Source organism: Rhea americana, unplaced genomic scaffold, assembly GCF_003343005.1.
Source record: "Rhea americana isolate MKP2758 unplaced genomic scaffold, rheAme1 scaffold_118, whole genome shotgun sequence".
NCBI classification, from domain to species: Eukaryota; Metazoa; Chordata; class Aves; order Rheiformes; family Rheidae; genus Rhea; species Rhea americana.
This window is the reverse complement of record NW_028185239.1, coordinates 2,808,111-2,819,264: the sequence shown is the minus strand read 5'-3', so window position 1 is coordinate 2,819,264 and position 11,154 is coordinate 2,808,111. Positions and strand designations below refer to the sequence as shown.

Sequence of the window (11,154 nt, the reverse complement as noted above, 5' to 3'; positions counted from 1 at the left end):
AAAAAAAAAGAAAAAAAGAAAAAAAAAGAGGAAAAAGAAAAAGTGGAAGGATGAAGCAGCTCAAAGAAGGAGGAGAACAATTCAGAAACAAAAATTAGTAGACTAGGAATATCTGGAATTTTATCTAGAATCCAAGGATCATGCACTAGAGTATCTTGGTGGTGAAATTTGAGAAAGAATGACAAAGCAGGAACTGTACTAAATGAAACATATAAACTATCTTTTGTAGGATGTGTGAATGGCTCACATTTCCAATCAATCTTGCCTTTAATAATGGATTTCCTTCAAAAATGAATTTCCTTTAAAAAACAAGAGCATTGAGCGTTACATTATCAGCATGCTAATGAAATGAAATCTTTCCAACTGGTGCTCATCTTAAATATTTTTTTTCTGTTGGATAACTGTCAGTGGCCCCAGCTTACATATCCAGCTCTTACATGAAAGCTTCCCCATCCATAAATACAAGTAACAATATTAGAGACGTTTTCTACAGATGAACTAGTCCACATCTGAATCTTCAGTGGCATATTTTACGTACCAGTTTTCAATTTTGTTTAGAAATAAGTATGTCTATATAAAAAGACTAAAGGAAGGCTATATTTTCAAAAGGTGTTGGAATATCAGCATTTTCCATTTATCTCTTAAGTATCTGAGCACTTCAGTTGATCAGGATGTTCCACTTACAAAACTTCAGTGTGGACAGGGATATTTAAATTTAAATTTACTGTAAGTCAGACACATTTTTTAAAGCTAAGAATTACATGCTATAGTCAAATCTATCATGGAAAAAAATMCCCCACTAGTGCAATATGTCATATAAAATGTCATAAAGAAACATGTTATTTGATATAGTACTTCCATATCTGCAGTTATTATTCATTTATGTCAAGCTRAACAAATCATTTAAAGAAAGTCACTATGTCTCTTCTGAAAATTCCCAACTGTTAAAAGAGTTAATCTCACAAGAAATCATTACCAGATTTGGTTGGTTGCACTTCTGTGGTGCCAGATGTTTGGGATCTTGAAGAAATAGGCTGTGTTTCATCAAAAGCTGAAAAAAGAATCTGATCTTAAAATGCTGAGAGACTTGTGACTGAATGGATTAGCACCAAACAGCTTATTGAAGGCTGTGCAGTTCAAGATGATGCTAAAGTAAAGCTAAGCAAGATGGCAGATGGCCTGAAAGTCAGCTTGGAGACAACTGTGTCATGACAGCAGAGATGATGGCTTGTGATACAGCCTACTGGCCTTGAAATTTGAGACCTGCATGCCTGAAAGATTTCTTATCAGCAAGGAACAAGGAATTACACCTTCTTAAGTTTTCTAGGATACGAAATGCGAGAACAAAATACAAGAACAAATGAGCTAATGATGAGATATGACAACACTGTCTTTTAGCAGTCARTTTCTAAGCCAGCAACAAAAATATTTTTCAGATGATCACACAGACACAAAATGGTTGAACAAGCAGCTCTGTGCAAGTGTGGRTAGCCAAGATTTTTAAGTAGATCTTTAAATTATCTTTTGCAAATCTAAGTGATACTAAAATAATGTAAACAATCTGCTGATTACCCATCTCCATGTCTCTGGTTTCCACGGGAGGGAGAGAGATGGATTTCAAGGCTGGACTCTGAGTAGCTAAGAGCAAACATGAAAAAAATCTTAAGGTATCAAGGCAGACAATCTCCATGTAAGTGATATGAAATTTAGTTTTAACTGCAAATAGCAAGCTTTCATTTTGATTTGAAACTTTCTTCTTTCAATCAAGTTTTACTCTATTCAAACCATGGCATACATTATCTAATCAGGTTTGATCCATACAACTTAAGCCGTTTTTCTCCACAGCAAAGCAGCTATAACCCCAAAACAAATACATTCAATCTTCACAGCACTTGTAACTCTATATAAAACTATTACTATTACATTACGTGTAATTGTTTTAAAGGAAGGTAAAATGGGAAAAGGTGAAGTCACTGAAATAATCATGGAAGTGAATAAAAAGCATATTTTGTTTGTTATGTTATAACGAAGACCTTTGATTTCAAAGTATGGATAACCTGAAGTATGCTTTAGTGAAAATCAGAACTCAAGATGGAATGGGCATTGTCACCTCAAGCCAACATGAACAAATKTCCACCCAGGGCAGGATCTGCACTGGCATTCTAATTCTAATAAACAGATACCATTAAAATTCAACTGTGTGTACAGACATGTACCATTCTTTCCAGTAAATGTATATGCAGTTATCACTTATGCCTATTTAGGTTATAATAAATTTAAAGGAGAAAATTTATTTCATATATGTTTCTAACAGCTTTTTAATACAACATGCTTTTTTGAAAAGCAGTAATACAAGAATTTTAAAACTGAATTTCTCTGAATGACTAAGAAAAAAATATTCAAACAGTTAGGTGCAGGGTTCATTTTTAATGTACACAACATAAATACCAGCTAAAAAGTAAGCAGGCTTTTGTTCCTTATGTTGACTCTGTTTTCCCATCTAACTTTAATTAGACTTACTGCATTAACAAATACGATTCCAGGTTGTTATCCTGATTTCAATAGAGAAGAAAATAATACAAGCAAAAGCCATATGAGTCAMAGTATTTGGCAACAAGAGCTTTCATTAATTCCACTTACACACAGTAAGAACTATGAGAGATTTCCCAAAGGCATCAGAACACTCTGTAGCCATGTTAACAAAACTATCTTTTCAAAAAGCTTTGAACACAAAGTACATTGACCACCCAGAAGTTCGTAAATTAAAGGAGATGTCTCCCTCTGGTATAATCTAGATACAAAAATAAGTAAGAAAAAGAAATTCTGGGGAACTACAGCAGAATACAGGTCAGAGACAATTTTCAGAAACTGAATTTGGCTTTCTCGGATGATTTTAGGAGCTATGTAATACCTTCTAGCTATGATTAATCTAAAGATTCTTATCACAGACACAAATTTTAAAAAGCTGTAACAAAACAGGTCTCAGAAGATATTTGCCAGTAAGAATACTACAGATACTATACTGAGGAGGTATGTTATACTATCATGACTGTTACAAATGTTGGTTATTTGGTTATAATAAGCATTTTCCCATGTATTTCACCAGAGAAAGAACGGGTTCACAAATCAAACACTTAAGAATCACAAGAATGACGTTTGGAAGTTGTAGTATTCTAAATTAAGAACTCTGGCATTTTARTTATATAGACAGGTCTATATAATGCAAATAGCAAACTATAATACAAAGCATGCAGAGGTATAGTGCAGAGAAATTACCTATGTATAAGCCCCCCTCTCATGGAATTTCCCTGACTTCCACGGAAACACAGATGGTCTAGCTCACCTGAGAGCAGGGCCCAGCCTCACATAATTAAATCCCACTTTTCGCTAAGTGAAACTGTTTAGCAGGTACAGAAAAGAATCAGAACAAATCCACCATGAAATAGTTGAATGAAACATGTATTTTACCACAGCTATTGTTATATCTATATACACACTTTTTTTTTTTTTTTTTTTTTTTTTTTTTTTTTACCACTGACACAAAGTTAGGATATAATTTTTATAATCCAGCAGGAAACAAAGATATTTCCTGTCCCTAATGGTTTTCAGGTTTTCAGCTACATTTCTATCAAATATGTTCTTAAAGCATTGAATGTCTTTCTCCCTCCAATACTGCCTCTGACTATTTAACCAATGGTCTTACTACAGTGGAAACAAAGAGATATCCCCATCCCCTCAAGCATATCTGAACAAGAGCTGTCAAAGACTAAAACAAATTATGAACAAACTGTGTAGGTCACTCTTAGCTTCCACTTGGTTAAACTATACACTTCAAGAAGTAACAGTTGTTCCTGGAATGATTTCAAAATTCGGCAAACTGCATTAAATAAATATATGCAGTCTAAATAAAACAGCACTATTACATGGTAATTTCTTGACTAAAATTTACTGGAATATAAACCCACATTGATTCAAAGTCATTCAGAAGTTAACTATACCTACCTCTAGCTAAGTGGCAAAAGAAAGTCACAATTCATAAAGGCATAGGTAGAACTGACTTTGGAAGGGGGAGTGGTGCAATACTTTCTTAAATATCAGGTCATTCTAAAGCATCCTGAAGTTAATCACCAGACAACTCACGAATCCAGAATTAAACAAATATTTCTGAATACTTAAACCACAGCAGAGTATACTAGTTACGGCCTTATCTTAACCTTATCTTAACCAAATATTTAGCAAACTGCTTGAAAATCCACAGAATTAATCAAGAATGGTACAGGACCTCAACTGTGAAACACACCCAATCTCAGAAGCAGATAGGGGTACCTCCAAGAAAATTACAAAACAAAGAGTGCAGGTTTTAGCTAAGTGTAAGTTGCCATCACCATTCCGTAGCTGAAGGGTAGCCCGTGTATCCTCACTAGCTATTTTTTTCAAATGAAGCATTGTGTCATTATAATGTAACAAAACCAAACTTGAAATGAAAGGAAAAACTTATAAATTTTGTGAAAAAGACACTAAGGGCTGTCTACTATTTACAMACAGAACTATATTATTGTAGTTGAAGTGTTATGACTTACCAGCCACRAAACTAACAAAAGAATTAAAATAATATTTCACTGAAGTTCACTCAGATTTACAAAGTTATTACCAAGTTCTGTCAGTGGACTTTTTGGAGCATCAGATATTCTGGATCCAGGAGGAAGTGGCTGTATTTCATTAGAAGCTATGATAAAAGAAATAATCAAGGCTTTATTTGATGAAGTACGTTACAAGACACAGCATGGAACTATATTTTGGCTTAAACCATTCACCACTGAAACCAACAATATTAAAAAAAAAAAAAAAGGAAAAAGAAAAAGTTCTAAGATAGCAAAGGCCTATACATTTCTCATTTAAAACAATGTGTGGAATATAAATCAAATCTCCATTTTCTCTAATCACAATATAAGAGCCCATCAAGCAGAGAAAATTGGTAGTGAACATCCATCAACAACTATGTCCACCTAGCCTGGAGTTAAACTGAGATCCATCTTGATTAGATTAAATTTCGTATTTTCATTTTAAAATGGATGGCACAAAACCAGGAAGGTGGACCTTGATTAAAAACCAAACAAACAAACAAAAACAAACAAACAAAAAACTATAAATGATCGAAATGTACTGGGAAAAAGTCATTATTACCCACCCAATATTCCCCAGGGGTTTTGAAGAGGGATAGATGTTTTAGCTTTAGTAAACTCTGGAAACCTGCTTGCAACTGTAAGTGAAAACAAGACAAAAGAGAGAGTATGACAATGACATGAATTAACAGGAATATTTAAAAATATTTTTATGAAAAAGCATTGTGTCCTCTTCACGTAGTATATCTGCATTTTCATGCTGMCAAATGCTCACAAACTTTTTCTTTATCATACATCATTCCATATTTATGTCATCTAGACTTAAGAAAATGTAACTAAAATTTAAAAAATACAGGTTCGCATTCATAATTTTGCATGATTTTGAGGTTACACTATAGGCAACTAAATCAACACTGGAGAATTCTGAATGCAAGTATAATGTGGATACCACTTCAAATTAAAAATGAATAATGTTAATAAAACTTCTTCTGAAGATAACAAATCTTCCATTATAAGACAGCTTTATGAAAAAAATCACTAGTGCCCCCCCTTTTTTTTTCCTCCAGGACAAATACAGAGATCACAACCCATACAATATCGTAGTTTGCTTTTACATCACTGCTGACACTACCTAAATGAAACTGTCATCAAAAAAAAGAAAAAGACACGCATTATTGCAATTCAGTCCCAAGATTCCTATTATGGATATTATCAGTCATTCGGATCACCTAGAAAAGACAGTGTTTTAAAAAAAAAAAAAAAAAAAAAAAAAAAAAAGATTGAATCACTCAATCTGAGAGGAATAATCACACATATCAATGGCCGCAGCACTGTGTATATATTCACATATACAAATAAGTTGCTGGAAACTCAATGGGAACCAGTAAATTGTAAGTAGGGTTTCCTCTGGAGCAGCTCACCACTAAGGTGATGGAGCAAATAGAAAATTCTGCTGAAGGGAAAAAAAGCGTTTTAGTTTATAGAGAAAGTAAAAAGCAGCAAAACTAGTTACCGAGTATGCTTTGAGTTTGCGCCAATTCAGGTTTAGGTGTTGATTTAAATTCCTCAGGTCCATTGTTTTTCTCAGTTTCAGCTAGAAAAAAGAACCTTAATTTAATTTTTAATCCCTCTAAGTTTTTGCTTAGCCACTGCCCACAGCCCACTGTTTAACACCATTTTATGCCATCTGCAGTAATTTGACTCCATTATCATTAACTTGATTGCTCATTTTGGTTTCAGTTGTGAAGTTCATAYGATATTCTGCATTTATTTTGTTGCAGTTTTACATAGGCAATAGGAAAATATAAGTCACAAAGAGCAATACCAAGATCAACAGCTCAAATTGCTTCTGTGTTACGAAATGTCTTGTTACGAAAAAAATCCATAATTTCACAAAGTGTACATACAAATATTTTCCCTGGATTCAGTTCTTTCCTTCTTTTTTTTAATCTTTCTAATGCAAAAATTAGTAGGAAAGGAATAAAAGATTTACCTAGAACACATTATCTCTTCCCTTAGCTCTAGTAATAACATTAAAAGACAATACAACACACTTTTTGATTTTATTCTTTCTTCTATTTCTAAATCAGAGTACAGCATGGGCAGTTTATTAAACAATCATTCAGCRTACCTAAGCTGAATTGCTAGCTGTATTTTAATAACCTAGAGCATAAATATACTCTTTCAATTATACATACCATTTAATTTCTATGGCATATAAGTCAAAAACAGTTTTGTTTTATTTTTTTCCTTCCATTTTGTCAGAGGCCCCATAGAGGTTAATCAATCATAAAGAAGAAGCAGCAGTATTGATACAAAAGAGAGGATGATAAGGCCTCAGCCTTGAATGTGTTAAGAGCATTAATTCCTTCCACACCTTTATTAAGCAAATGGTTTATAAGCTTATTATTTCATTTCTTGAAGATAATGTGCTGTTTTCCAATACTAAACACCAACACAGTTGCTACTAGGGTTACAAACGTTACAATATTTTCTGGTTTGGAGCTTTTTTCAGTGCCACAAAAGCTGAAATCACCATATATGTTGCATTATTAGGACCCAATTCAACTTCTACTTAAGTCAACGACAGTGTTGCTACTCGCATCAATAGACAAGAGATTTAGTTCTATAGAGAATTTACAGCAACTTATATCTCTATGAAATTTGTGGGAGAAAATTAATCCATAAGAGATCTAGAAAGATGACAAAGAATGAACCTGTCCTCCTCAAAAGTACTTCAAAACTTCAAAAGCTACCATTTCTTATTGCTGAAATATAACCATGGGGAGGGGGGAGCAGTAGCAAATATAAACATATAGAACTCATTAAGGTCAGCTGGTTTACTTTTCATATGAAGCATGTATCCTGGCAGTTAAGTTAGCTGAATAATTTGAAGAAAAAGCATGCCTACAATTGGGATATACCAGGTTCTGTAGGTCTTGCATAGAATGTTGTAAAGACAAAGTAAAGAAACAGCAGACATTTTGGCCAAAAGAGATACAGAAAGCAAAAAGTTTAGGCCTCAGAAGCCAAATTACAGGAAAAGAGTAAGCTACCCAGAGATGCTGCTGACTTTTCCAGRGCAGCTAAATCCGCTGGTTCAAAGGTAGCTCCTGAGTAAATGGTTAACATAACCAAGCAAGATAAGGTAGTTTCCTGTCACAGCATGGAATACAGAAAGAATGTGTCTGGGCTACRTTTGTTTTTCCTCTAATTTCTCTTGACAGTGAATTCTCTCATTCATGCTCCTGTCTTCCTCCTCCACTGRAATTTGCATATTCTGATAGAAAGTAATCTCATTCCTTCTCAGTCCCACATGAGCACAAGGTGAAGCCTTCCAAAGGCAAACRGAGGCCAGAAAGCAGGACAAGAAGAGAGCTTAGGAGGCATGACAACAAAGGATTTATTCTTATTGAACATTACACCTAGTTTGGATTCACAGATACAGGTGGTACTTTTCATTTCAAGGCTGTCTACTTCACAAATCTACTACTGATAAATTCTGGCACAATCCTTTACATAAAGAAATAACTTGCTCTTAAAAAAAAWTTCCATGTCCTAGACAAATGAACTCATATTTTTAACTGTTGGCCAGCTCCAATTTCCCTGTAAAAGGCTTACACTTGAGTCAACTGAGAGAAAAATGTAGTAATAGTTTGAAGAATGTCAGATAGCATTTAAAAGAATGAAAAAAAGGCCATTACAAATTTATGCTGTTGTGTTAAGAGTAAATTATTATTACATGGAAAATACTATACCAAGCCTGGCAAAAGTGAAGCATGAAAAAGCTCACTAAGTAGTCATTTCAAAGGAAATTTATGCCAAGAGAGGGAAGGACTGAAAATAAAGAAATGGTAGGATGCCTTGCTGACAAACACACACACACAAAAAAGTAATTGAACTACATAACATTGCAAAATTCACCCTTCAGCCAAGAACCAGTGGAAGATAAGAGCAGTCCAGCTCATAGAGCCTTTCAGATAGCTCCACTTGCTAAAGCATGTGAAGGTCCCTTCTCCTCTCCTTCTAGCATTACTGATGGGAATTCCAGATTACACATAAACTTCTGCTACAGCATGCAGCTCCACCGAAAGGAGCTCTCTACCGCCACTCTTGCCACTAGTCTTTTAACATTTCAGAACAAACAATTAGTGCCTTATCCTGAAAGAATCAAGATGGTTTCCAAATAGATAAAGCTGAGTGAAACAGACCCTACTGCTAATCTCCATTAATTGTGCCTCAATATTGCCCCATTTCTCAAACACAACCTCTGCAAAAGATCTGTGCTCTTTGTCAATTCTCTCTATGCCAATTATTATCATATCTAATGAGACGCTATCCAACCTCATAAAAACATAATTCTGTGCTATGTCTAGCGATGCTGAGGTTTATTGGTTAGAATTACTGTATAATAGGTACATATACTTGATTATAGAATGCAAGGGGGGAAAAAAGGAAAGAATCAGAAAGTTTTCAAAGGTGAAAGACTGATTTGAGAAAGGAATTARAATGAAGGGCTGATTCCCTTCTCCCATGGTGATATGTAACTTCTGGTGTCAAGAGTTCACATCGTTTACCTGATTGACCAGTAAATTCCAGCACAAGGAATGATGTCCTTGGATGARATGAATGCAAGCCTGGGACTAGATTTTCCAGGGCAAATGAATATTTAAGCTTTACATTCAATTAGCACTTTCACATTTCTGTAAGATATACTTATAGATTGTTCTTTCTGCAATTACTTAGACTAGTTAAATTATTTAGTAAGACATCCGTGGAATAAAAGTCCACAAGAGASCTCAGAAACTGTTAAAACAAAAAAACTGAAGAAAGTAATATCCACCCTCCCTCTTCCTTTGTGAAGTATCCACATGTTTCAAAATAAAGTTGTTTATTAAGCATATGCTTAAGATATAAAGTTACAGTCCACTTTGATAACAGGTTCTGTAGAGTATCTTGGTTTTCCTTTTAATATTTAGGATAAACAAAAGAGACTTCGCAGGTGGGGGGAGTCGCAGTTAAAAATAAAATTTGGCAAAGTCATTTATCTCTAGGGTGGAARATAAAAATGTGAAAATCAACTCTGACTAAAAAGCAATGGATTTTTTAATCCAAAAGATGGCTGGCGACGTTACATATTTTTGCTGCATCACTTCATCCTGCATCTCTTGCACTCCCTACATATTCTCTGGGAGTGTAAAAGTCTGGTAAATTGTGCAAAGTTAAATTTCTGGGATAATCTGAGCTGTAGTTAATCCAGTGAATTTATCACTTGTGATATTCAATGCATTTTATAGAAAGTATGTGATGAAGAGCACAAAACAAATTCATTTTTTAATTAATAAAAATCATCAAATAAAAAAATGAAATGGAATCCCATATTAATATAAATGTAAAACAGAAGATTTTTTTTTTTAATGAAATACTAAAGACTGAGCTGGTCTGATAATGTAAAGTAGGATAATTTTGATATATTTATGGAACAAAATAAATGCTGTCATATTTAAGGACTGAATCAGTGTGAATAATGTAATGTCAAAGGAATAATGTGCTTTACCATTTCAGCCAGCCAGAAAATACATTATAGATGGAAAAGAGTAATAGCAGAAAGATCACACAATACAACTAAACTAAAACAAAACAAACTCTCCTGTATTGTCTTCTCAAATTCTTTCTCATTTTAGTGTTAAGTCTGGCCACCTTTCAAGCCTCCTCTTCCCCCTTAGAGCAGTGAAGTTGGCAAAAGCTTTGCTATTGTTTCTAAATACAGCAAAATCAATACTTTTCTCAGTTGTAGCATAAAGACCAGACTAAAGAAAATGAATAGAGGAAAGAGAAAAATCAGGAATTTGAGGCTATTAAATTACAAAATGGAAAATAACTTCATTATTTAACTCTCAAAAACATAGTTTTCTCCAACCATTTATTGTTCAGATTACAAATGTTAAAATATAAGGCTATATTTGCCAGGCAAATTGGGAAAAGAGTCTATTTATGTTACACTGATTTGTTTCTTAAGCAAAAGAAGGTAGTAGGGAGATTTAAAATGTTATCTCAGATATTTTGAACAGTTTAAGAAATTAGCATCTCAATATACCCTTTTAAATAAGTGGTATTTCCTCAGACAGAAGTAGACGATAAAAAATTTCAGATTTCCAAATATACAAGTTTACATAAATTTGGCAAACGTAACACTGAATATGAATCCACGATCAAATTCTGTATTCCTTTCCCATGTATGTGAACAGCTCCCACTCACTTCACTTTACTAGGACCAGTAAATCCACAGAGAGAGAAAGGGGTCAAGACCAATGTGTTCAGAAGAGAAATTAAATGGAACTTCATTCTGTCATCACCTGCACTTCTAAAATAGAGCCAAAACTCTAACTGTTACATCTTAATCTCACTTTGGCATTTTGCACAACCAAAGTTCTTACTCCTAATTTTCTCCTTTGTGTATTTCACAAAAGTCAGAAGTTCAGGGAACATTACAGGGAGACTTTTCTTTCATCATTTTTCACAATTTAAAGCA

At 34.0% G+C, this 11,154-nt stretch overlaps 1 protein-coding gene across 28 annotated transcripts in view; it reads right to left on the bottom strand.

Moving 5' to 3' along the window:
• Positions 1–11,154, bottom strand: part of ABI3BP (ABI family member 3 binding protein) — a 167,813-nt gene that overhangs the window by 98,162 nt on the left and 58,497 nt on the right. For 22 of the 28 annotated variants that reach the window (XM_085319502.1, XM_085319567.1, XM_085319544.1 and 19 more), the window contains 5 exons: positions 6,136–6,216; positions 5,189–5,260; positions 4,652–4,726; positions 1,573–1,638; positions 977–1,051 (listed from right to left, as the gene is read on the bottom strand). The exons of 3 other annotated variants lie outside the window; for them this stretch is intronic. In XM_085319502.1, the coding sequence (XP_085175628.1) occupies positions 977–1,051; positions 1,573–1,638; positions 4,652–4,726; positions 5,189–5,260; positions 6,136–6,216 (369 nt within the window). The remainder of the gene's footprint in view (positions 1–976; positions 1,052–1,572; positions 1,639–4,651; positions 4,727–5,188; positions 5,261–6,135; positions 6,217–11,154) is intronic. 3 more of the 28 variants (XM_085319552.1, XM_085319600.1, XM_085319634.1) reach the window with 3 other exon arrangements.